The sequence below is a fragment of the Porites lutea genome, chromosome 13, assembly GCF_958299795.1.
Source record: "Porites lutea chromosome 13, jaPorLute2.1, whole genome shotgun sequence".
Classification (NCBI taxonomy): Eukaryota; Metazoa; Cnidaria; class Anthozoa; order Scleractinia; family Poritidae; genus Porites; species Porites lutea.
The window spans coordinates 13,046,957-13,073,812 of NC_133213.1; the positions used below are offsets into that span (position 1 = coordinate 13,046,957).

Below are 26,856 nucleotides of genomic sequence, written 5' to 3' on the forward strand. Positions count from 1 at the left end.
GAAATGAAAAATAACAAATGGATGTTCAGTTTTTATTTCTTTTGTCAGCCTGGAAATCGAGTATGTACACTCAGTTTTCAGTTGTCAATTTTCAGGCTTAAAAAATAACAATTTCACATATTTAGAAAAAGTAAAAATTGAACACAGATTTTTTTGCAGTTTTCTACATTCAATTCAGTCTAAGAGTAAAGAAACGTCTTCAACAAACACTTCTTCTGTACCTTCTTTAGTTCCGAATTTTAGATGGCTCACGCACAACTTAAGGCCATGTTACACGAAGCGATTTTTACTGCAAGTTGCACCGCAACGTTTGTTGCGTTGCAAGTTGCATGAAAAAATTCACGTGTAACACCCCATTTTGCAACTGCAATTGTTGCGTTGCGAGTTGCAAGAAAAGTAGAACGACCCTCTACTTTTCGCAACGTTGCGAGACAAGTTGCTCGCGTGTAACATCCCCTCAGCAGCTTACAACGCAATTAAGTCAGAATGGCCCAATCAGAGCTCATCTTTCGCTCGCCATCTTGGTTGTTATTGTACGCGTTGCAAGTTGCAAGTTGCGAAAAAAGTTGCAAACGTGTGACACCCCCTCTGCAACTTGAAAGGTTTTTTAATCGTCATCATTGCGTTGCAAGTTGCAAGAAAAATTGCTTCGTGTAACATGGCCTTTAACCGTTGTACCTGCGTAAGATAATCATGTCAGCTGCTAATTAACTGGCTCAAACATCGCCAGTTTTGTTTTTGAGTGAACGCCTACAAAGGCTTATCGGGAGGGCGTTACTGTAAAAAATTGCCGTCTGTGTCAAATGTAAATGCACTCGGTGACATTTCTCTTGATGACAGCAAGTCTTGTGTTCATTTTAATCTCAGTCATATACTTTTTGATGTTTGGTTAAACGGCACCTTCCCAGTGGCATATTTTATAAAGACTCTTTGTTACTGTTACTGTTTGTTTAACTTAGAATGCCCAATGTCAGACTATCTAGCTGATAAGAGGGAGACACCTCGGGTATTAAAGGGTTACGGTTGCTGTTTATTACGAATGTGAATGCATTCAGTGCGTACACGTGCACATTAACATCAATTTTTATGATAGTCAACATTTCGTGTTCATCAGAATTAGTCCGTTTTGCTATTTGATATCTGTTTACTCAGTTGAATTGAGCTGATTTCACCTAAGATAATTATCTTATGTTAATATTCTGCTGTATACAATGAATATTGGCGGAGAAATTTTGTCCATTTTCTCCTTATTGCGTGTGCATCCTCCTTTTGACAAAAAGACGACAACAATGAATCGTTTGAGAAAGAAAATTGCTAATAAAGTTGATGTTTGGCTGTTGATGCTTTTGCTATTGTTCTAACAGTATTCTCTTCGTATCAGTCAGCATTGAGACTTGTTAATGAATGAAGAGTCCTGGCCAAGGTTTCTTTGGCGAGAAAGAACAGGCGCAAGGGGCAGGAATATTCGACATGTTTCTGGTCGACCATTCTCATAAATGTGAAGCTACAATAACTTCTCTATCTCGTTCACGAGAATCAAATAAAGATTCTGTGCCTCGTTAGCATTTTCTGGCATTCTAAGACCTTCTTCTGTCATGATGACCTGGGCAAGTGCATTGAATTCAGGTGTTGATTCCAGAGGCAGGTCATCACAACACATATCTCTAGCAACATCTAAGTCGTCAATGTCAACATCATGCTTGCAATCTGTGGCCCCTGTCATTTCAGGGTGATGGTATAAGAGACAAGGTCGACCATGGGGAGAACTGTTGTTCCTTGTTGAGGGTCGAATCCGATGTAGGTTCCACAGTCTAGCCACTCTTTGGAGTTCCTCACGGATAATTGTGATGTAACAAAACAGTAGACATTCTTCATGCACAGCATTGGCATCACAGTATAGTCCTCTGTCCCTCAAATCTTTAAAATGAGTAATCCACCAATCAGAAGCTCCTCTTCGCAGTTGTCCCCACCATGCTTCTATTCTCTGATTAGCAACTGATCTTCCATAAAGAAAACTTTTCTCTCCTGACCAACTATCTCCTCCTTCATGTCGTAGATAGCGTTGAATAGCAGCGATTCTCACGTTTTCTGTCCCCATGTCTCCACGAATTACACTGGCGGTACCTCCAACATTTTGTACACAGTTAATAAAATAGCTTGCAACAACGCCGGGATGATTATTCGTACGCCCAACTTCAAGCCACATGATTTGTCTCGAATATCCGTCAATACAACCGTGTATACAAAACCCATAAGGTTTCAATTTATCGTATCCGTCCAGGTGCCAAATAAAATTTGGGCCCTTTGCGTGATATTGTCGCCTTTGGAGTCTATGCCTTGAGCGCCTTTGTACCCCTTCAGGATCCATTATTCTTAACGCATTCCTAACAAATTCTTTGCTAACAGACAATTTATGGTCAACCACTAATCTCTGCCACATAGATCTGTAACCGACAATGCTTCCACTTCCTTTTAACTCCTCTTCCATGGCGTCTGCTATCTCAACAAAGTTGCTAAAGCGTCGTCGTCCAAGATTTTTTTGCGATAAGATTCTTTTAAGCTGTCGTAGACTTAAAGGTATTCCATTATTTAAAAAGAGACAATCAATGATTTCCTTATAATTGAAGCCCAAATGGAAATATTCCTCAATCATATGATTTCGAAGGTCGTTATCCGCCATGTCGTTATCCGCGATGTCTCAGTGATTTAGGACAGCGGCTCCTCCCAGAAGGTTAAAAAGACCTAACGCCAATAAATGAGGACACGGTTGATACGTGGTCTTGAACACAATTTTTTACATAATTTTTTGTCCCTATTACAGGACTAGATACTTGTTAAGGGTGCTGTAAAGCAAGAATCAAGCTTGTTCTGCCTGTTGTGCTTTTCCAGCCTGGCAAGGCTTTGTGTTTTTCGAGCAATAATTTACTCTGTCAACAGAGAAAATAGCGAAATAATAAGACTAGCTACCTTCCCGCTATTCATTCTCGTAATTCCTTTAGGAATACGACCGTATTCAGAGCTAAATTACATGCTACTTACCTTCTCTAGATCGGAGTCAGCCGAGTCAACCGAGTCAGCCATCTTGCTCACAACTGCACGTGTTCGTAACTTGAGCCCGCAATAAAATCTAGCAGCGGTCTACAAATGAGCGCTAGAGAAAAAGCAAAAAAAGTCGCGCCGGCGAAAAAAAGTCGCGCCGGTGAGAAAAAGTCGCGCCGGCGAAAAAAAGTCGCGCCGCTGAGAAAAAGTCGCGCTAATGAAAAAAGAGTCGCGCCAGGAAAAAAAAGTCGCGCCAGAGAAAAAAAGTCGCACCAGAGAAAAAAAGTCGCGCCGCTGAGAAAAAGTCGCGCGAGGAAAAAAAAGTCGCGCCGGTAAAAAAAAGTCGCGCCAGAGAGAAAAAGTCGCGCCAAAGGTAAGAAAGTGTTCGCCATAAACACAAAAGAATACATTCCCAATATGATGCTGTACGCGCGCGTGTATGGCACTAACAGGGCTCCGTACCGGCTGATTTCTCGAGGAGTGAGTCCGGACCAAAGGAATGGGCAAACTGTAGCCTTTATATGCAGTCGCCCCCTCCTCTCAAAAAGAACAAGGGAGGGGGTCGCTCTACATAGGCTAAACACACTGCAGCCTCCAAAATATGGCGGACGACGGAGAAGGAAATCTTAGTCGAGATTGCCTGCCGCTTTCCTCTCCCGCGTTAAACGACACAGTAGATTTTATACTTTCAGGATTTTTGCCGGGTTGTCGACCTTTAAGGTATGGATCTGATCTCAAAGAGTACTTTTTCAACAAGCCTGTAGACGAAACAAAATCACCGATTACTGTTCACTACACTGGTAGTACAGCGGAAGGTATCGATCGAGCGAGCGATGACGATTTCATGTTTGTCAACCACAATTTAAGGGTTGTCGATGATTCTTCAAACATTGTTGTGAGAGACAATGAAATACGATGTTTTGTCGCAACTGAGGTCCGGCCGGGTTATGCACATTTACGTTGCAATTCACCAGAAAATGCCGATAATGAAGACTTGAAGTTGAAGCAGAACGATGGATTCCTCAGAAGTGATATTGTTAAAGCGTTCATGTTGTATTCAGATCCAGAAGGTAATGAAAACGACACCTTTTTTAATCGTTTGACAGAACACGGTCCCGCTCTGACAGATGAAAAGCACAGTGATGATTTCGTATGTGCTGTACCGTGCTACGAGTGGCCTAAGGTCGCAACGGAATTTAAAACCCGTGTGAGAACATTAAATCAGCCAGCTCCTGAAATTATACACAAGATCGTGGCTCAAGGATGCTCATACGTTGCTGTAGGTCACCCTCTGAGTACAGACCGCGGCAAACAGTGGAGATTGTCTTTCTCACTTGCTGAAAAAATTCTAGTCCGTTCCTGGAACGATGTGAAGACAAAATGCTATATCGCGGTCAAAGCTTTATGCAAAGAAAATCTCGACCTAGAGCCAAAGGTAATTTGCTCGTATTATATTAAAACAGCCATCTTTTGGTTGTCTGAAAAATTACCCGAAAATTTCTGGAAAGAAAGAAAGATACTACATTGTATTTTAACAGTCATGACAGAGTTGATGTCATTTACAACGAAAGGAACATGTCCAAATTATTTTGTTCCCTCAAATAACATGATGGACCATTTCAGCGACGAGCAAAGAAAACGTGTTGCCTCTAAGATTGAATCAATTATGAATAACCTCCCTCTGGCTTTGCTGCGATCTAAACTAGCGGAAGCAACATTCAAGAAAAGCGCAGATTTTGTCACACTATATCTAATCTTGAAGAATTCAGATTCTCCAAGCAATGCGGAATCTCAGTTGTTACATGTGAATTCTCACAACAAACGATCTAGTTTTGAACACTATGAACACTACTATGAGTCCATGCATCTGACAGAAATTTTGCGCGACCTAAAAGGATTTTTCTTTCAAAGAATACAAAGCAATAATCCAGATTCAATAGCTAAAGTAGTTTTGGACGATCTGCCAAGGGTTATTGGAGATCAGAATTTTAAATATGCATATGAGAAACTTGTGTATCTGGCAGTTGGTGACATTTATCAGCATATGGCATCATCAAAATGTGACTCAAACAAAGAAGAGTATCAGGCCTTGTTGACACAAGCAGAAAGTTGGATTGCAAAAGCAGGAATATTAAAACATCCTTCAGGGTTTGATGATAATGGAATCCTCACTTGTGCATGTAAATCATTGTTGTATTACACAAGTGGTAATAAAGACATGGCACTTGATTTGTGCTCTCAGGAATCTGAAAGGATCTTTGCTCAAGCTCAATGTCTCCATGATCTGTGTCACTGGTCTTGTGCTGTTGTCATAGCAACAAATGAAGCTAAAAAATTCAGCCAAGTTGATCCAAGCATTGCTGGACTTCTGAGTGTTAACGACCTGTATGTTAGTCCAATAAGCATCATCCTGTATATTGCAATAAAGTGCTGCAAAGATGAAAGCCCACGAACTGACTTTTACAAACATTTTGAGCAGCTGCAGCAGTGGCTTCCTCCAAAGATCACTGATCATGAAAAAGAGCTTCACAGGAGCCACATGTTGCTGAAAAACATTTTGATGTAAGGTAATAGTACAGCCAGGGCACTTCCTTGTGGTGGCTCCATTGTTATTACAGGCCCATTGACTGATGATGAACTTTATGTCATAACTTTTCTGGTTTGAATGCAATGGCTACGACACTTTGAGAAGAATTACAGCTATCATTTGGCAATACAGTCAAACCTCTCTAATATGGACACCGAAGGCACAGAGCGAGTGTCCGTATTAGAGAGGTGTCAATATAAAAGAGGTCACTATGATGATGTCACTTTTATGACTCCACTTACAGTTTGAAGTTTTCAGTAGCTAAAACTAGGCTCACACTCGTCGTTAAACTGCATTTAAAGTTATTAATTCACAGTGCAAAGACACTGTCCTTCAGTAGCATACAACATTGTACATCTTAGCTACAGACAAATTACTGTTTCAAAACGAAATGAGCTACAGTGTAATGCTGCATGTAAAAAGTTGTAACACAATTCTGAAAGCATCTTTTGCTATTTTGCAAGTGCAGTAAACAGTAACTAGTTAAGAGTACAAAATGTAATAGAAAAGATCTTTATGCTATATGTAGTTATTGAAGCCTTCAAAAAGTTGGTTATGTTCCTCTGTACACCTTTTGCAAATTGTTGTTTGGTACTTTACAGCAACTGGGCTTTATATCACCTTGCATAGCTCATCAGCCAGACTAGATGTAGATGGGATTCACCCAGTGCAGATTCACCTGATCGGGATTTGGGATTGGCTCCTGATCACCGCAGTGTCCATAATAAAGAGGTTAAGTTTATACGAATTTACTCTCTGGGGCGGAGATTTAGTGCCCGTTGTCCGTATTAGAGATAGTCCGTATGATAGAGTGTTTTTTTTAAGAAACTATATGAGAATTTTGTCGCGGCATTGGAAACTGTCCGTTATAGAGAGGCGTCCGTACTGAGAGGTTCGACTGTAATACGAAAAAATTTGAACTAACTGTGTGTTGATAAGAAAACAACAACAGAAAATAATAATAAACAACAGTGATTTATCTATAATGGATGGACATGCTTCAAAATCTATGATATAGATGAACTTATTCTTGCACTACGAATTTAGATTTGTGGTTATTTTGTTCTAAAAGATTGGACAAAGTTTAGCTGTGTTTTTATCAGATATAAAGACGCTCATTAAACATTCTTTTCTTTTGTTTTTTCATTATGAATTATTAATGCATTTTTGAATATCTGATAAAGACTCGGCTAAACTTTAAGTCCAATCTTTTCGACCACAATAACCTCTAATCTAAATATGAAAGCCGGAATGAGTTGATCTATATCAGAGATAAATAAATTAACTAGAAGAAATGCTCACATCACCCATCTCCATTGTGTGGCCAGTACCTTGCACCTATTAAAATTACTTGAATAAGTGCCCAACTTCAAATAACCTTTCACTTCAAATTAGTACCCCTGCTTTTTAGCAAACGATTGCAAAATTTGTAATCTTATTCAATTTTATCTAAGAAAGCATTTCCCCCTCCTCCTAAAAAAAAAAACAATTCATGGTACTAAGAATGCTCTTTGACATTCAGAATTGATAATAGCTGTAAAGAAATTTTAGAGATTTAGTCTTATTACTTAAGCTTGTAGGATGTTAAAATCAAATTAGCATCATACTCATAGATTTGTGTTTCTACTATGTAATAAAAGCTTCTGTGCACCAAAATAAACAGAAGACTAAGTAAGATCTCTCTAGATTCATGGTGCAAAGCACCTGTCATGCAAGTCATATGACAACGAAGCCTTATCACCAGTTATCACTCAGATAATAAACCTACAATGTACATGGCCAATCAGCTACAAGGCCTCATCAGCCAGCCATACATGTTGAAGTTTAACAGGTATGAATTGAAGAAACCAAAAGCGCTGTGGCAAGATATACAGCCGACAGGTACAGGGTATGCCAGCTTGAAATTATGCAAAACTGACGTCTGCTCTATAAGTTTGATACCTTACCTTTTAAGCTTAAACTTTGAGAAGAGATGTCGTTATTGAAATGCATATGAGCAATGATGATAAGTTACACTATCACCCGAGAACAAAGACAATTTACAAGTGATCTGCCGTCCCTTTGAACACTTACGTCTCTGCATACTACATGAAATGACTTTTGGATTTGCTTTCGATCTCCTGCACGGCAGGAGAGCGAAAACAGAAGAGATTTTTTCTCTGAGGGTCAAGTGATGTGCAGAAGCTAAAATAGAGTGTTCATACCTCAAAGACGTCTGGAAGTCGATTGCTAAGCAGGTATCTTCTTAACTGGGGATCACAATTCTTCAGGGAAGTCATAATTCTTGTAATATAAGTTACATATTCAAATCCAATGAGTCCGCCATTACATACCAACAGTTCCTCACCATAGAAACGAGGATCATTCGGCCCAGTCTTCTATTTGTTAGCGCGAAAATTCAAAGATGGCGGCCTCGGTTAATTAAAGTTAAATATTTATCAGATGATTATTGGCATCCATGGAAAATGGTCTTAAGAATCTTGAGAGTTAGGTTGTCGTTAATGACGGTGCAGTTTACACGAGGAATGGCGCTCTTCAGAAGCAGTGGGTATATTGGAGGGAAATGGAAGGACTGTGATGCAAAATTCCCAGTGTACAACCCTGCGACTGGCGAAGAGATAGGAAAAGTAGCGAATATGGGACGATCAGAAGCAGAGGAAGCCGTGATCCAGGCTTATAATGCATTCAAGTCATGGAAGAATGTAACCACAAATGTACGTTAACTAAGAAATACATTTGGTTTTAACAACTGAATGGATTGGCCACTGCAGCAGCTGGGGCTTTCCCCCTCCGGCGGGTGCAATCTTCCTTATCAACTCAGTCGATAAAAACCAAGTCTTTGTTTTTTACTTCCCCACCGACGCAACACAACAACTTTTTTACTAGGAAAATTTCTTCAGGAGTTGGCCATCTTGCTGGGGAATTGATCCTCCCCTCTCCTCTCAATTGCACAGCATTTGACAGAAATGCCCTGCCCCAACCGCTTATCACTTTAGTGATTAATTTTACCACAATGAGATCTTACCCCCTAGAGACATTAGCGCACCAGTCTATCAACCAAAACTTGAACCAACATATTTTCCAGGGTTTTATGTGGTTTGTTTTGTATCTATAGTTATAATTATAATTAAATGCTCTTTTAAGCAAGGGTCATGCTACCAGGATTTTTGAAGTTTCAAGGTAGTGGTAGCAAATTATTTTACTTTATCTGAGGAGTTTAAAATTCTGAAAATGTGGAGCGAACCGTCAGGCTAGCATCTTTTTGTTACCAGTTGCTTGGTGAACAAGCAACATCAGTAACTGTTGAGAAAAAGTACAATTGTAAATGTATGTGAAAATGGGGACTAACCTATGGTAGGCCAGCTTCATGGCTACTTCCTGCCAGTTAACTTCAGCATCGGGTTACCTGAAAGGGATTCAAAACTAAGGACTGAAAAAAACAGGTTAATTTTGTCTTTTTCTAGTCCAATGTGGGGAATCTTTGTTTGAATACCAACATGACCAAATGTTACAAATCCCCAGGGTATGACTCCAAGATAAGACACAGTGACGTTTCCCCCACATCCTGTAGGAAGATCGATCAACAAAGATCTTCTCCCTCAGTGAAGGCTGATTAATGCATTAACAACAACATTAAAACACTGGTAATAATGACACCCATGTAAATCTGATGGCAGGAACGAAGCCAGAAGTTGCGGAATTGGTACAACCTTATTTTACAACATGAAGAAGAGCTGGCCAAGTTGCTTACCACAGAACAGGGAAAACCTTTGTTTGAAGCTAAAGGTGAAGTGAAGTATGCAGCTACATATGCTGAATGGTTTGCAGAGGAGGCCAAGAGAGTGTGTGGTGATGTTATTCCTTCACCAAGCCCTTCACGAAGACTGTTTGTTCTGAAGCAGCCTGTTGGTGTTGCAGCCCTTTGGACACCAGTAAGCATCCACTTTAGAAATGGAGCTAAATAATTGTTTTCAAAATACAAATAAATATAATTACAGGGTAAATGTCAGTTACCGTAAAATTCCGAAAATAAGCCCTGGGCCTTATATTTTTCAAAGGCCCTTTTTGAGGGGCTTATTTTTGGGGGGGCTTTTATTCGGAGGGGCTTATCTATGGAGGGAAATTTGCATTTCAAAATTGATTGGGCTAGCCTTATAGTTGGAAGTAAATTTACCGTTTTACTTTGCATTTGAGGGTAATTTTCCAAGTACAACCACTGGGGGGCTTATATTTGGAGGGGCGATTTAACGGAGGGTTCTTTGCGTTACAGGTTTGGGGAGCTTAGATTTGGAGGGGCTTATACATGGAGGGGCTTATTTTCGGAATTTTATGGTATTCATTTTCGGTGTGTGTGTAAACAATAATCTGACAAATTCGGGTTAAAAAATCTGATTTAATTAACCCTTAAACCCTATCTTATTTTTCGTAAATTCTCATTTGACAATTTTGAATACAAAATGAAGAAAGCAAGGTCCAGACTTGATATCATGATGGTAAAAACATGATGGCTGGAACTTACAATAATCATTTCGTAGGCTAAGTTGTCAAAGTATCAAATGAATAAAATATATCTTGTGTGGTTGTTAATTCTTATGACCATGCAGTCATTGATGTTGCATGTATATTTTTGATGTAAAACACCCTCAAGCAGGGTTAAAGGATTTTAACATTGTTTCTATACTGTGGGTACAGTGCAGTGATTTTTTTGCAGATAGTTATGGTGACGGTCCTGGGACTCATCTTGAGAAAAATCGTGAGTCTCAGCCAGAACCAATGAGTCCGAAATTGAAAATGCCTAGGGCTTTATGTAACCAGACAATCTGTAGAGAGACTCCGAAACTCAGTGTATTACAGAAATTAAAATAAAGTCTTTCTATTTTAAAGCACGACAAAGGCTAAAAAACACATGCAAATTGTTAAATAACAGCCATAATGACTGCCACAGAAATTACATGAACAGGATCTACAAATACACCTGTTCAGATTGATTGATCGATCTTTGCATCCTGCCGGATGCATGCTATGAATTATTTTGCATCTTTTGGGATTTTTAAGCATCAGGGATGCAAGATGCAGAGGTAACAAAATCACTGACAGTGTTAAATTCAGGCTTGTACAAGATTCAAACCATTAACCTTTGCAATACCAGTGCAGCACTCTACCAATTTATTGATCGGTAACAAGCCAACTGGAACTCATTTATGTGGGTACAGTTAATAACAGCTGCAGTGGTGCCCAAGCCTTATCCATTTTGTTGGTAAAATATTTTTTTCATAAGTCTACCTTTTAATAACCAAAATAACAGATCACACAAGAATCTTCTGCCCTCAATTTCATATGACAACATACATATCATGGCTTAACCAGCCATGATCAGTGGCAGTGGCATTTTAATGTTTGTATTAGATTGCACACACAGTTGTTTTGCGGTGGCAGTAGCAGTCCAATGTTGGTTAGATTACCTGATACACAATTCTATCATACCGAAGTGGCCATCAAGGTGGTGCATTAATGTAGGTTAGATAACCCACAGTTCAACAGTACTGTAGTGGCAATGCATGGAGATCCAGTGTTTGTTTGATTAGTATACATAGCTCTTCTGAAGTGGCAATGCTGATCCATTGTTGGTTATCGTACAGCTCTATTGCTATGAATTAAGTGGTAAGAATGACGGTCCAGTTTTTGCTTGCATTATCATACATGGCTGATCTGCTGTACTGTAGTGGTAGTGGTGGTCATTTTCCCTGGATTACCATACACAGCTCTTCTTTCCTGTGGTGACAGTGGTGGTCCAATGTCAGTTAGACTACCATACACAGCTCTATGACTACCATGCACTGTTGTGGCAATGTTGGTCCATTGTTGATTGGATTACTATAAACTGTTCCACTGTACTGTAGCAGCAGTAGCAGTCCAGTGTTAGATAGATTACATGATACACAGCTCAACTTTAGTGGTAGTGGTAGTACAAATGATTTTGGCCATACCATACACAGCTTTACTGTTGAGTTCTATAGTAGCTGTGGTGGTCCAATGTTAGTTAGATTACCATTGGTCTACCACAGAGATAGTAATAGTAGTTTTCTCAAATTAAAAGTTTTACAATAACAATTCAAGGTTTTGTTCATGCTTAAATCTTTTAAGTCTCCAATATATTTCCTGGTGATTGGAAATGTGCAAGGGTTACTCGGTTGTTTAACCCGCAAGGCAAGCTATCTGTTCTAAATAATAGCTACAAAAGTGAAGAATTATTTGAGAGAATTTGGTAAAAGATCAAATATTTTTCTCTTTGTGATCATTTTGTTAATTCTCATAGACTTTGCTCATAATAGTCTATGGATATCGTTCGGAGAAAATTGTTCTTGAGCACTATTGGGACTTAAAGGGTTAAGTCATATTCAACTAATCGTACACAACAATGTCGTGTCAGTGATTCTCTTTCTAGAATCTGTTCACTTAAATGCAGGGTACTGCAGGGAACAATGTAGGTCCCCTTTTTTTTCTTATTCTCTTAAACGACTTGCCAAACTGCTTAACATCGTGCTAGCCTAGGCTGTATGGAGGCCCTGCCGGGGGGGGGGTCCCATGTCGCCCTTCTGAATTTTAAAACATCTGGTGTCGGTGTTTATAAATGCCCGGCTTTGCCGTCACTGTCGCAATTTGGCCTAGGGAGGTTGCCTCTTGTCGCGATTTCATTTCACGCGCTGTCGCCACTTTTTGGGCCATGTTGCTTGTCGGAGTATACCCTGGCAGGGCTTCTGTCTGCTGATGACACCCACATTGTGTACTTTGTCGAGCCCACTCAAGCTCTCGATTGATAATGTTCTGATAGAACAAGTTTCCCTTGTAAAATTGCTTGGACTATTTATTGATGAAAATCTACAGTGGCAAACACTAAAAATTTTGCTTCTGGAATAGGAGCAACATACAAAATAATGCTCTTAGTCAATCTCAATTCAATTATTATTGCAATCTTGTCTGGGGTAATTGTGGTAAAAGGTTATTTGACAGGACACAGAACCATTCTGCTTGTGTTCTAACCTATTCTAAATATGATGCTGATGCCAACTGCTTAATTAGACAAGGTGGTTGATAAGACTGGAGCACTCAGTTTCAAATACAGGTCTTCAAATGGTCTTGTTCCTGAATGTTTAAATCCATTAAATTTGTTAAACAAAATGAAACATGCTACTCTCTGAGAGAAACTAACTTCCTGTTTGCACAAACTTAAACTTGATGAAGAGCAGCTTTAGTTATAGTGGAGCAGTTCTCTGGAATAGCCAGCCCTGTGTTACCAGAGAGGCTAAATCTTCAAGTCTATTTAAACGATTGGCTCATCTTAATTTCTGATTTTTAAGTATACATGGCATTCATGAAAACAGGTTTTAGTAAGGTTAGTTGTGGTTAGTTTTGGCATTTTGTATAGGGTAGTCTAAGGTTATTTATATGATTAAAAATTTTTTATACTCCTGGGCCCAGTTGTTCTAAAGCCGATTAGCGCTTAACCCAGGGTTAAATTTAACGCGGCTTTCTTTTTCTTTGTTCAAAAACATTTTCTCGGATGACTTTCTCTGTTATTCTTAAGAGCATCCAATCATTAACCTGTTGACAGAAAGAATAAAACTGAATTTACTTTTTAAGCTTTCAAATCTGAATTCAAATTTCGCACTAACCCTGGGTTATCTTAACCCAGCTTTGAACAACCCAACCCTGACGAATTCTACCATGTTTAAATAAAGAACTTTTCTATTCTATTCTTATTTAATCAGTGGGCAGTGACAGCATAATGTTAGGAATAAGTCCCTCTTTGGTTGTCTAGCATCCCAAGAAATTAAAGAGCATTGTAATTGGAGTTAAGCTCACGTTTGTGGGTTACCTGTGGCACGTAGTTGAAGCAAAGACACAAAGTTTAACTTTATATTTATTTATGTATTGTTTACAGTGGAATTTCCCAATTGCAATGATCACACGCAAAGCCTCAGCAGCACTAGCAGCTGGTTGTACTGTGATCATTAAGCCATCAGAAGAAACTCCTTACACTGCCCTGGCTTTACAGAAGGTAATTTTATTTTTGACCAAAATTGATCATTCAGGTCTTGTTGTTTTGTATTAATTTTACTTATGATATTTTCGTCAGTTAGCAGAGGATGCAGGGTTTCCACCAGGTGTTGTAAACACAGTTCCCTGTTCCCGTGACAATGTAGATGAAGTGACAGATGCTATCCTTGGAAGTGACCTTGTTGCTAAACTATCCTTTACTGGTTCTACTTTCACTGGGAAGGTAAATAATTGCTTTCTTTTATCATTTATCAAAAATCCAGCCTGTGACTGTGATTTATTTCTAGTAATCTCTTAATACAAAGCTTCAAAGCTCTCTTTAATCAAATGAGAGACACATACACAGCTCTTTAGTGTTGTGGCATACTAACTAGATTTTTGGAATTTTCTTAGCTCTTGATGTCAAAGTGTGTTGATCCAATCAAGCGAGTATCTTTAGAGCTGGGTGGAAATGCTCCATTTATTGTGTTTGACTCAGCAAATATTCCTGAAGCCATAAAAGGAGCCATTGGTGCAAAGTTTAGACACACTGCTCAGGTAATAAACTCAAGATTGAACCATTAAATTTTAGCCAGACGGATAAAATAATTGTACAATATTGCAGGGACACATTGAAGCCAACTGTAGGTCAGACTGACTTTTCTCCCAGCATGAAATATATTATTAATTTGGCTAGCAGGTACACTCCACACCAACACAGCTGCTACAAAAACCACTCAAGAAAGAACCCTGGCTGTGATGAAGCAGCACCATTCCATGTGAGCTTACACTTGTGAGTTTGAGACAGTCCCTCCTTGACGAGAAGTGATTAGATTGCTGAAAGGTAAACCTTTATAGATGAGTGATGGAGAGTATCTGCAAGATGGGAGCAGAAACATGAGTTTCTCTTCACCCTGAGTCAGGTTGAAAAGGCATTTGTCTGTCAGGGAAAGTGCAAATTCAAGAGAAGCTGATGTGGGACTGCAGTCTCGTTGGGGTGTGCTTTGGAAACCCTGCAACTGAAAATGCAACAGTGAGTGTGCAATGGGGTTTGACTTTCCTATAACTGGAGAGGCAGTAAAAGAATGACGAGCCGCTAGGAGGCAGAGATAGTAAACCAGGGAAATGATAGTACAGAGTCGTCAAGTGGCTTAGCCCAAGATATCTACCACTGAGCTGTTGTCTGATAGAAAGTTGACCCATTTAGAGGACCACCGTGGACCCCAATAATTGTAGGCTGCCTCCACAATAGGGAAAAGTTCGTTGTATTAGATTGAGTGGAGACTTGTGTTGCAAGCCATGCACCTGAGAACCAGTGATACTAAAAAATGGCACCACAACACAGTACCCCAGAGGCACCAGATGAAACTTTGAAGTTGGGCAAAGGGACCCATTGTGGATCCCGAAGAAAACTACGCCCATTCCAGGATTGGAAAAACTCGTACCACCAGCCTTAGTCAAGGAAAAACTCATGGTTGAGATAGCACACAGCAAATTAGTCATGCACTGCAAGAAGGACTGAGCCTGGTGTACAACCTTGCAGGTATGTTGAAGATGACCTATTAGCGACTCCAGTTCCTTCCATTTACGGAAACTCTTGTGAGGCCATACTTCCAGCTGAGCAGTTATTCTGTCAAACATCTCCTGGGGAAGATGTACTTGCAGGGTTATAGAGTCCAGTCCATTGCCCATGTAAGTGGCTGTTCGAGTTTGTCTGGGTGGAGAGGGATGATGAGTGCTGAGAAGCAGTAAGTGGACCTGTCTAGATTACCTGGGCAAACTGACAATCCAAGGGGGCCAAGAGTGTGGAAGTTGTCTAGGTAGTGCATCAGGAAGGTGGTGCTATAGTTTTGTTTTGCAATCCCGTCCACTAAGTCTGCTATGCAAGAGTGAAGATAAATGGGGCTGACTTGGCACCAAAAGGTAGGAGCCATGCCATCTCATCATGCCCGATAACTGGGGATTGTTAGAAGGATGAATGGGCACAATGCAATATGCATTTGCCAATCAGCTTATCCCAACCAACCTGCATGACACCTGCACTGATGTCATCTACTTTCATATAGTGTAGAGAACAATCCTCCCAAGCAATGCTGTCATTGACGCTATGGCCAGCAGTGCTTGACAAATCCAGGATAAGAGGCCACTTACCTGGCTGATTGCGTTTGGGTATGACCCCAAAACGGCTCACATGGAGAAAAGGGAGATGGAGGAGGGTTTGAAAGAGGGCCTGCCACTCTGCCCATTCGAACTTCAGACTGCAAGTAGTGGTTGATGACATGAGTGTTCAGGAGTGCCAAGGAATATTCCCTGAAGCAGACTTTAACTATCAAGGGTCTGTAATAATTGACATTGAGATGAAAGCTATCACACACACCTTGGACCACATGGACAAATTATTCGGGTTAGGGTGTCCACGACAATTGGAGTATGCAATGTGGCAGCCGACGGGAAACTGGCAGGTCTTGCTGATGAGAAACTGGAAATGAGATAAAGAGTGCAACAGTAACTTGCAAATCTTAACTCATAACCAGCAGAAACATAATCAAACCTAATTTATAGGTGATGTGGGTGGGCTAGGAAGCCTGGTAATGGTAATGCCCCCCTTTTGACTTTGATGGCATCAAGGAACATGCTTTGCGCGCAGGGGGCAGGGGCTATGGATGCCTGGATGGTTCCCATTGCATCACATGAGTGACAAAACCTGCAGCGAGTGAGAAACTAGCGACAGAACTGGTCATTTCAAGAGTGGCAGTGCCGGCTGGACTGAGGGTTGCCAGAAGACACAGGATACTCTGCTGCTATTGATAGGGTGGAAGATGTTGAGGAGCCTGATGCAGCTGATGGGGTAAAATAAAATTGTAGAGATCTGGATTCATGTGGGACCAGTAAGTACATCCCCCAGTGGCAGCTTCCTTCCTGAATGCTATGTCATACTGGAACCAAGACTTGTCAGAGAAGCATTTTGCGTTATGAATGATTAACAATTTGTACCAAAGGGAAGGGATTGCAAAAAACTATGCAGAAGATGGTGAAGGCTTTTGCCCACATGACAATGTCCTATTTTGATGGCCCACTTCTTGGTTCCTGAAACCACTACTGGAAGTTTTCCTTCCAAAAATGCTTGGGGCTGGTTCTTGGGCAGTTATGTTACAGGTCAAATTTGAGTTCAGGTTAATTTCATTTGGACCTAGGTTGATTCTTGTTTTCCTTTGTCTCCTAGTGCCAGAAGACAAAAAATTTTAACCTGAAATCAAATTTGACCTGTAAAACATATATTGTCAGGTAGTACGTCTGGACTGAGACTGAGCATGACTGAGTAAGGACGTGTGATTGTTAGCTCCGTAACTTTTGTTGCACTCTTCCATGCGTTCTGATATTTTTTATGGAATTTTCATCGCCACTTTCATCTCTGTTTAAACGGAAAACGAGAGGGAGTAATTCACCGACCAGCGAGACCATTTCCCCCGAAACGAAGCGGTTGAAAGAGAGTGTGAAAGAAGACCAAGCGAACGCTCCACCCGCCATTGTATCGCCACCAAAGTCGAAGAACGATTCTGAAGACGTAGTTCTATCTGCCCTCAATATGGCACAAGATTTCGCCTCCAAAGTGGACCTAATATTATCAAAGTTAAGTCAACTGGAAAATATCGGCACACAAATAAATGTTTTACAGGACTCTGTGGATCGAATAAATCAAACGGTCGCAAACCTTCAAAGCGAATTCCACCGCTTAAAGGAAGACGTACGAAATACAGTCGAAGAAACAAATACGCTTAAAACAAGCGTAAAATTCCTGAATGATGAAGTGGAAACCAGTAAGAGAAAACTCCGAGATGACGAAGAGAAGTCACGACAGGAGTTGGATCACTTGCGTCTCCAACTCTTAAATTATGAAGTGTACAGCCGCCGCGAAAATCTTCGTTTCTACGGCATTCCAGAAATCGAAGGGGAAGAGAATACTGAACCCGTTTTGAAAGCTTTCTTGGAGAAAGAGTTAAATGTGGAAAACGCCCAATCTATTGAGTTCCAAAGAGTCCACCGCGTCGGTAAAAAGGACCGAAACACAAGAAAACCCAGGGCCATCATAGCACGCTGTCTTCGCTTTAAAGATCGAGAAAACCTCTTTTCTTGCCGACGCAACATCGATAGCCAGTCGAATTTCGGTATTGGCCCAGATCTACCTAAGCAGGTGATTGATATGAGGAAGAGGCTTATTCCGAAGATGGTACAAGCAAGAAAAGATGGAAAACGGGCAGCCTTCAGTAGAACGGAACCCTATAAACTCTTTATTGACGGTGTGGAGGTAAAATCATAAATAAATAGGTTCCAGGTTATTTATTTTTAGAATTCGCAGGAAGTAGTTCACTTCTTATTTTTTTCGTTTCTATTGGGAGCTATCGATTAGCATATTCCTTAGTTCTCTTCTGAAGTTCGATTTAAACAAAAGTATAACACTTGATCTCGTCCAGGCGTAGCTTCAACAGTTTAATTCTTTACACTGGCTACGTTTTTCATCTCGTTTCTTTTGTTTTGTTATGTATGTTATTCTATATTTATTCAGTTTACACTTGACAAAATCAGGAATGCGTTAATTGTTCGAGTAACAGTGACCCTTCTGGGAATAACAGCTACTGTTGTTGTCTTTTTTTCACTACACGTATGCAAATTTCAATGGATTTCAACAACTTAAAGTTTAAAACTCTTTCGCTGAACGTTCGGGGTATCCGTTCTTTTGAAAAACGTAAGTCCATTTTCAACTGGCTATACAAGGAAAATTCAGACATCTGCTTTCTGCAGGAAACTTACAGCACTGAAGAGATTGAAAATCAATGGAAAAAGCAGTGGTCCGGGGACATTTACTTTGCTCATGGCTCTAACCATAGTCGTGGGGTCGCAATCCTTATACGTAAATCCTTTGACTTCAAATTGAAATCAATTCGATCGGATGAGGATGGGAGGTACCTCATTTTAGAGACAACTATTCAAGATGTTCCATTCCTTCTGATAAATATTTACGCTCCCAATACCACCACTAAGCAATCGTTGTTCTTCCAAACATTGTCTGAGCTTATCTATGATGAGGGATACAATGATTTTGACTACAAAATTATATTAGGAGGGGATTGGAACGTAACTATGGACCCAGACCTAGATTGTTCGGGTGGAAACCCTGTGTTAAAAGACTCAGTTAAGTGTGTGGAGGACATTATGCTGAATTATGATTTAGTTGACATCTGGAGAATCCGTAATCCTAATAGCAAGAAATTTTCTTGGAGACAAAAAAGCCCAATTATTCAAAGACGCCTTGATTATTGGCTCATTAGTGACCTATTACAAGATGACGTAGCTAAAGTCGACATAGTGACAGCTATAAGAACGGATCACCATGCAATAACTTTAGAAATTGACAGTCTAAATGATCAGCAGCGTGGCCCATCTTTTTGGAAGTTCAATAACAGTCTCTTGGATGACGCTTTTTTCGTTGAGCGTTTACGCGAGAACTTTCCTAAGTGGATAGACGAAATTAATTTTTGCGATGATTCGAGAATTAAATGGGACTGGATGAAATACAAAATTCGCGGGGAAAGTATATCGTATAGCAAACTGAAAGCTAAAGAAAGGAGAAATAGAATTCAAACAATTGAAAACAGGCTTAAAATATGTGAGGAAAAAATAGCAGAATCACCGACGCAAGAAAACCTTGCCAACCTCGAATCGGTCAAAACAGAATACGAACAAGAGTATGATTACATTGTAAGAGGCTCAATCATTCGTTCCCGCGCTACATGGTTTGAACAAGGGGAAAGAAACAACAAGTATTTTCTAAATCTGGAAAACAGAAATAAGAAAAAAAGCTGCATACGGAAACTTATTCGAGCAAATGGAGAAGAGACTACTGTTCCGGACACTATTATGACCGAAATTCACAGTTTTTATTCTGAGCTTTATGACGAAAAGTCGGGAATACAAACTGACTATTCGATTTGTCCTTTTCTGGAAGATACCCTCTCATCTCCTAAGTTAACCGACTCAATGCGGGAAACGTGCGAGGGTCAATTAACATATTCCGAATGTTTCAAGGTTCTGTCTACCTTTAGTAACGATAAAACTCCTGGAAACGATGGGCTCACTATAGAATTTTACAAGTTCTTCTGGTCAGAAATCGGAATATTTCTAGTGGACTCATTAAATTATGCGTATTTTCATGGTGAATTATCACATTCGCAAAAGCAAGCCGTAATAACTTTAATTGAGAAAAAGGACAAAGATAGAAGATGGATAAAAAACTGGAGACCGATTTCTCTGGTAAATGTTGATGTTAAAATTGGCTCAAAAGCTATCGCTAAAAGGCTAGAAAATGTCCTACCACATATTATCCATTATGACCAGAATGCCTTTGTAAAAGGACGAACAATTTTTGATGCAACTCGTACGATAACCGATGTGTTGGAATTTACTAAAATGCGAGACTACCAAGGTATAATGACCGCAATTGATTTTGAGAAAGCCTTCGATTCTCTAAATTGGAACTTCCTCCACAAATCGCTAGAGTTCTTTGGCTTTGGAGAATCCTTCTTGGGGTGGATCAAGACGTTTTATAATAATATATCAAGTTGTGTTTTTAATAATGGTTTTTCCACCCCCTCTTTCAATGTTAAACGGGGTGTTCGCCAGGGCGACCCACTCTCGCCATCTCTTTTCATAATAGTACTTGAATTATTGGCATTATCCATACGTAATAACGATCAAATTAAGGGTATTGAGGTGGGTGGTTCCGAAATCAAATTAGTTACATTCGCTGATGATATGACATCATTTGTTAGGGACAAATTTTCGCATCGCACCCTTTTTGATACTATCGATCTGTTTAGTACATACTCCGGATTGAAGGTCAATCACGACAAAACGGAAATTCTTCTACTAGGAAATATGGAAGTAAACAGCTCAGAACTAGGTGTTAATGAAATAAGTAAGGCCATAAAGATCCTAGGGGTTCATTTCACCTTTAATCACGCACTGTTTTATAAGCTTAACTTTGAATCAATCGAGAAATCTCTGAGGGGATTGCTGAAGGGCTGGAGCTGGAGAGGTCTTACACTACTTGGAAAAATTCAAGTGATCAAGTCTTTCGCCATACCAAAGATTTTATACAGGGTTGTTCTCATTTCAAATAAAGAAGAGTTTATCAAAAAAATAAATACTTTGCTATATTCCTTTGTTTGGAAGGGAAAAGATAAAGTAAAGCGCAGAGCTTTTATTAACCCTATTGATAAAGGAGGCTTGAAAATGCCCAACATTGAGTCAATGATCTCTGCCCAAAGAATAATTTGTATTAAGAGATATCTCTCCATTGACCCCGCTGGCTGGAAGTTTTTTCTGGATTTTTATCTTAAGAAAGTAGGGGGAAAATTCTTGTTTCATTGCAATTTTAACTACACTAAACTACCGGTAACTCTTCCAGAATTTTACAAAGAATGCATTGTGGCGTGGACCCTTTTAAATGAAGACAACCCCTCCTCATCCTCTGAAATAGCAAATCAGGTCATATGGAACAACCAGTTCATTTGCATTGAATCAAAGTCAGTCTATAACAGTAGGCTGATTGATCTTGGAATTGTAAAAATTGGAGACCTCTACGACACGTGGGGAGGTTTCAAGTCGAACAAGGAACCATTATATTCAACTCTCTCACCAGTTGAACATTTTCTACTTTTCAGTCTCTTCAATGCTTTTCCTGAAGAATGGCGCAAAATATTAAAAACAAATAAAAACTCTATCTCTTCAAAAACTCATGATCTAATCCAAACTGATTTCAAGTTACGTATTGAAGGGAAAAAAGTCAATTTCCAAAATCTTAAATCAAAGTCATTATATGACAGTTTTGTTTCTAAGATATCCAGTATACCAACAGCGCAAAAGAAATATAACGAAGCTTTCAGCACACACACATTTCAGTTGGACTGGGAAAAGATATATCTACTGCCCTTCAAAACAACATTGGATACTAAATTAAGAGAATTCCAATATAAGATATTAAACAGGATCTTATACACGAACAAGATGCTGTTTAAGTTCAAAAAAGTAGATTCTCCCTTGTGCGATTTTTGTGAAAAGGAGTTGGAGACCATAGAACATCTCTTTTTCCATTGTACAAAAGTAAGCATGTTTTGGAATGATTTAAAGTCTGTACTTGATTCTTTTAATATAACTATTAGGTTTGATATCATGAATGTCCTTTTTGGGATCTTAGATACAGATAATATAAGCATTCTAGTCAATTACATCATTCTTGAAAGCAAATATTTTATTTACCGCTGTAAGTTAAATAAGGGCTGTTTATGTGTAAGTCTGCTAGTCGATAAATTTAAAAAAACTTTTCAAACCGAACGTTTTATCGCGAAAAGAAACAACAAAATCCATTTCCATGATAAAAAATGGAAGCCGTTACTCCCATTAATACAACAGTAGCTGTTATCCAAACTTCGTTTTTCTAATACTCCCTGTATTACTCTGTATTTTAAGTTCAAGTCGAATAAGTTATGTAAGCCTTGTAGTGTAGTGCAGCGTAGCTTTTTATTTATTTATTCTATTTTCTTTTTTTGTTTTTTGTAATTAAGGTAGTTGTTGTAAATTTTGTAGTGTTTGTATGTTTCGATCTGTATGTTGTTTGTACTATACCTGTAAAAAGAAAATAAATAAATAAAATACAAAAAAAAAAAAAAAAAAAAAAAAAAGGTAGTACGTCTGCCAGGCCTACAAAAAGAAACCACTGCTCGCCAACACAGCCCCCATAAAAAAAAACATAGCCCCTATGAAATCCTGCTTAAGAAAAAGAACTCGATGACCCTGGCCGTGACTTACAACGTTCCATGTGTTTGTGTGTTTGTTTTATTTATTTGCCACACAATAATAGAAATTACAAATGTTATAAGATAGTATAAAAAAAAGCCTGAGGTGATGAAAGACTTTGTTGTCAGGTGAATTAAAAGACATTGGTCCTTGAAAAAAAAAACTGAAAACCTGTTAGTGTTTGTTTGACAATAGGGTGGATGGTAATTATTAATTATCAATACCTATTTGAATATTACGATATTATTTTAGTACCTTTTTGACTTAGTTTAAAGACCATAAATGTAGTCTTTTTTAGATTTAGGGAAAGTTTGTTTGCTTTTAAGCAGATTCATTTGACAGTTTGCACATCACAGAATTTAACATATCTGAAAGAGAGTCCGGATATTTATATGGCATGAAAAATTGAATACATTTGGTATTGTCAGTGAACAATATCAAATTTATTGAACTAGGACAGTGTAAATATAGTTAATGTTGTAAATGTAAAGTACCAAAAAGGAGGACCAAAGATAGAACCCTGAGGGACCCCACAAGAGATTTCATTTCCTAACGAACAATGCCTATTAAATCCAACATAGCCCGTGTACAGATGCCTCCTTGAACTTTGACCTTTCACGTGTCACGCGCGTGTGTTGTTCAGTATTTAGGCACGCGTACTGCAAGAATAAATGAAAGGATTAAACATGGCAGTCACACGCTGTTGTCTCTTCAATAATTCGACGTGGTGTCGGAAGTGGGATACTCCTGAAGTCAACAAGAATTGTTGCCGTCAGCCATGAAGCTGCAAGTCTTGGATGAAGGGCATCAGGGAATAGTCAACTGCGGAGAACCCGCCTAGACTTCTGTTTGGTGGCCTGGTCTCAGCTGTGAAGTTCAAGAATGGCAGAAAATTGCAAAGTTTTTGCCGAGCACCGACAGCAGCGAGCTGAGCCACTCATGCAACACCCTTTCCTGAACGTCCCTGGCAGATGATTAGCATGGACCTATTTGAGCTCGATAACCTGAACTATCTTATAGTAGTGGACTATCGATTTGGCTGCCATGCTAAAGACCACCAAATCGCATGAAGTTATCAGAGCCCTAAAAGCAATTTTTGCAAGACATGGAATCCCTGAAGAAGCAAGAAGAGGCGACGGCCTAAAGTATGCATCGGTTGAATTCACTCATTTTGCAAGAGAATGGGGTTTCAAGCATACAACAAGTAGCCCCTTTTTCCCACAGTCTAATGCTGAAGCAGAACGCAGTAGAAAGCTCCAAGTCACTGCTGAAGAAAGAAAATGATCCTGTTGGATCTTAATTGCGTATTGAAACACAAGGAACGTTTGTACATACATATATCATGTAAGCTATACTGAAAGTACACTACATCCCTTCCTTTTTCGGAACACTATATACGAGGGAAACATAAAACGAACTTAGAAACTACGAGGAGAAACCGGGACAAACTTTGTAACTGCACAACTAGTGTAAACTTGACTTCACTGGGATAAAGTCACGCAGTTCAATAATAACACTAGCGAAGTAACTTACACTGTCTTAGCAAAACTAATAGTGCTAATACGTCAACTCGTATCAAAGTCTTTGAACTTCTCTGGTAACCTCTTATGACGAACTGGTCTGGTAGACAGCAGTTCTAGCTTTTCTACACTCCGTCTCAAGGTCTGTCAGGGCTGGTCTCTTTGAGACAGTATTCCTTTCCTTTCCACCATCCGTCTCAAGATCCGTCGGTAGAGTAGGACTCTTTGCTTGAACACCCTTTTCAACAGGCAGAGGAACAGTTTGACTAGGCATAGGTAGCGGTTCCTCGTACTTTTTGACGTGTGCAGTATTCCTTTTTAACTGAACACCCTCAGGAGACTTGATAAGAATGCTGCTGCCATTCCTGCTAACAACGTCATACGGTTCTGGTGCAAATGATGTAGACAACTTGTTTTGCTTCTCTTGTTTTAGTAGCACTCTGTCACCTGGAACCAGATCTGAATACTCTACATGCCTCTTCTTGTCTGCATATAACTTAGCTTTCGCTCTCATTTTTCCGTCTCTGTCTTGCACTTCCAGAGTTCTGTAAGTATAAACCAGCCCCAAATTCTTTGAGTAATTATTCTCAAAAATTTCTCATACATTATGTTTTAATAAATATGTACTACTTACTACTCTTTCTCTCTTTCTCTCTCTCAGACATGTATCTGTGCCAATAGAATTCTTGTGCAGGACAAAATTTATGATGAGTTTGCATCCCAGTTTGCTGAGGCAGTGGATAAACAGTTGTGTGTAGGAAATGGTTTGGACCCATCTTCTACTCAAGGTCCACTTATTAACCAAAAAGCTGTGGAAAAAGTAAGCTTAGAATAATTATAGTGTGCTTCCTGTAGAGGTTCCTACTTTTAACTGGTTGCTTTGGGGAATGAAGGGACCAGATGCTTAGTTCAGAAAAGGTACATTTCGTTTTTGGCCAAAAAACCTTCTCACTGTGCAAATTACCATTATTAGACATGGCAGTCTAATAGTCTTTAGTTTTTGACTGCTTGTAATCTTGCAGTTAGGCCATGGGTTAAGTCTATATAGTTACGAATTGCTATGTGTACAGCAATGAGCAACTCTGTCTCATACCTATTGATGGTTATGAGGATTTTAATTATTTCATTGTAAGATGTGATTCTCATACACATACGTTCAGGTTGAAAGTCATGTGCAGGATGCCATAGCTAAAGGTGCTAAATGTCTTCGGGGTGGCCAGCGACATGAGCTTGGAGGCAACTTTTTCGAACCAACTGTTCTGACAGAGGTGACACGTGACATGCTTGTCTGTCATCAAGAAACCTTCGGACCTGTTGCACCTCTTATAAGGTGTGTGACATGCCGTGATTAGAATTAAGTGTAAACTAGACGAAAGGCGACTTTAACTGGGCTGCCATAAAACTGTACAGCCGGCCCCTCGCCCCTTTCTCCAATATTTTCTGAGGGGAGGGGCGGCTTTACACAGGCTGCAACCGACCATTGGGTGACGTAGAATCTCAAGTGAGAGTGAAACATGAACTCATTTAAGCATTTTACCCTTTTGGAAGACTTTCGTAATGTAATATTATCGCTCAGGTTGACTGAGAGATCAAGACGCGAGAATACCTAGGAAATCTGTGAACATAAAAAAAATCTGTATACGATCATATCGAGAGCGATTATTTGTCGGAAACCCGTTCACAACAACCAAGACTGAACAGAATTTATTGCACTTTGAGAAAACGATAAGTTTAACCAGAACAAGCAGCGTATGCATGTTAAAGCGAGCTTTCAAAGTTTATAGAAACTCACTAATGCTAACATCAAATCGTGCTTGTTGAATTGGCGGAGACACGGAAGTTAGGAGAAGCATGGCACTTGACCACGCACAAATTTAATGATATAAACCAAAGCAAAAACTCTTGGCCACATTCAGAACAACTGTAAGCTCTGGGTTGTTAAGTCACCAAACCTTGTTTTTATAAATAACTTGCTTCAGTACTCTATCTATCTCAAGTTGGTATTTGAAGCTCCCGGTGACGCTTTGCTTTCTTGAAGCTTAATTCGCCACTTATTCGCCGTCTCGCCAATGAGGCTAGCAAAGATGGAATTTTGTGCGAAATTCTCAAAGTTCCTGTTTTCGTTGGATGACTGAGCCTTTTTTCATTATCGTAATCCGAAATTTAGGCCTCCAAAAAGCTGTGTGTTGCATTAAAAAGAAATCAATGTTTAAACAGACTCTGCGACCCGGCTGTAGCCTGTGGGAGTGCCCTCCATACTCCCCAAATGCTCATTATCTCGCCATACGCACAGCTGAAGCATGAACTATATTATTTTATTTTATAATTTAGCAGTTAACTTAAAATTTTACTATTGTAGAGCACAATTATGTTTTTATCTTGAAACTGAGATAAAGTTTAGTCAAGTCGCTTAAGATAACACTAAAAAAGATTGTAAAATCCACATTGAGGTAATGGAAAACTATTAATTCACCGAAAATTATTTTTGAGAGAAACATCTTTGCAAAGAATTATCTACACTCGCCATAGCCCACACAGCTCGCGGAGATGACAACAACAACAAAAACAACAACACTCACCTCTTTTCCCTACGATCGGTTGACAAATTCAAAACTTTTCTCTTAAATTTACTTTATAAACACATCGTAAACGCTTCATCGTGCACAGTTGAGTTATGGATGCACTTGTGAGACGTCTTGGAAGGACAGCCTGTACCCAGACGTTGTTTTATTTTTGTTTTGGTTCTTTTGGAAAACATCGGCGTGCGCTAGAGCGAGGCGAGCACGCGAGGGAGAGCGAGCGCGGAGCGCGAGAAAGAAA

At 39.5% G+C, this 26,856-nt stretch overlaps 4 protein-coding genes across 5 annotated transcripts in view; 2 read left to right on the forward strand and 2 right to left on the reverse strand.

Annotated features, from left to right (window-relative positions):
* The window catches only part of LOC140922195 (F-box and leucine-rich repeat protein 13-like), a 38,607-nt gene extending 30,656 nt beyond the window's left edge, over positions 1–7,951 (reverse strand). Inside the window, exon 1 of the mRNA XM_073372171.1 lies at positions 7,831–7,951. Within this exon, the coding sequence (XP_073228272.1) occupies positions 7,831–7,905 (75 nt within the window). The 5' untranslated portion in view covers positions 7,906–7,951. The remainder of the gene's footprint in view (positions 1–7,830) is intronic.
* LOC140922839 (uncharacterized) lies at positions 30–3,446 on the reverse strand. Of its 2 annotated transcripts, none has more exons than XM_073372868.1 (2): positions 3,040–3,446; positions 30–2,742 (listed from the first exon to the last, which is right to left on the reverse strand). In XM_073372868.1, exon 2 carries the CDS (start codon positions 2,678–2,680, stop codon positions 1,505–1,507), a length of 1,176 nt encoding a protein of 391 aa, XP_073228969.1. In that variant the 5' UTR covers positions 2,681–2,742; positions 3,040–3,446; the 3' UTR covers positions 30–1,504. The 2 variants fall into 2 exon arrangements, with proteins under 2 accessions (XP_073228969.1, XP_073228970.1); XM_073372869.1 differs by having other exon boundaries at positions 30–2,927.
* Positions 3,521–7,301, forward strand: LOC140922196 (uncharacterized). Its single transcript, XM_073372172.1, has one exon. The coding sequence runs from the start codon at positions 3,641–3,643 to the stop codon at positions 5,603–5,605; it is 1,965 nt and encodes a 654-aa protein (XP_073228273.1). The 5' UTR covers positions 3,521–3,640; the 3' UTR covers positions 5,606–7,301.
* A 69-nt stretch (positions 7,952–8,020) lies between the features above and the next one.
* LOC140922933 (succinate-semialdehyde dehydrogenase, mitochondrial-like) overlaps positions 8,021–26,856 on the forward strand; it is a 27,576-nt gene continuing 8,740 nt past the window's right edge. The window contains exons 1-7 of the mRNA XM_073372981.1: positions 8,021–8,340; positions 9,304–9,558; positions 13,569–13,685; positions 13,764–13,907; positions 14,078–14,221; positions 24,698–24,856; positions 25,197–25,366. Coding sequence (XP_073229082.1) covers positions 8,092–8,340; positions 9,304–9,558; positions 13,569–13,685; positions 13,764–13,907; positions 14,078–14,221; positions 24,698–24,856; positions 25,197–25,366 — 1,238 coding nt within the window. The 5' untranslated portion in view covers positions 8,021–8,091. The remainder of the gene's footprint in view (positions 8,341–9,303; positions 9,559–13,568; positions 13,686–13,763; positions 13,908–14,077; positions 14,222–24,697; positions 24,857–25,196; positions 25,367–26,856) is intronic.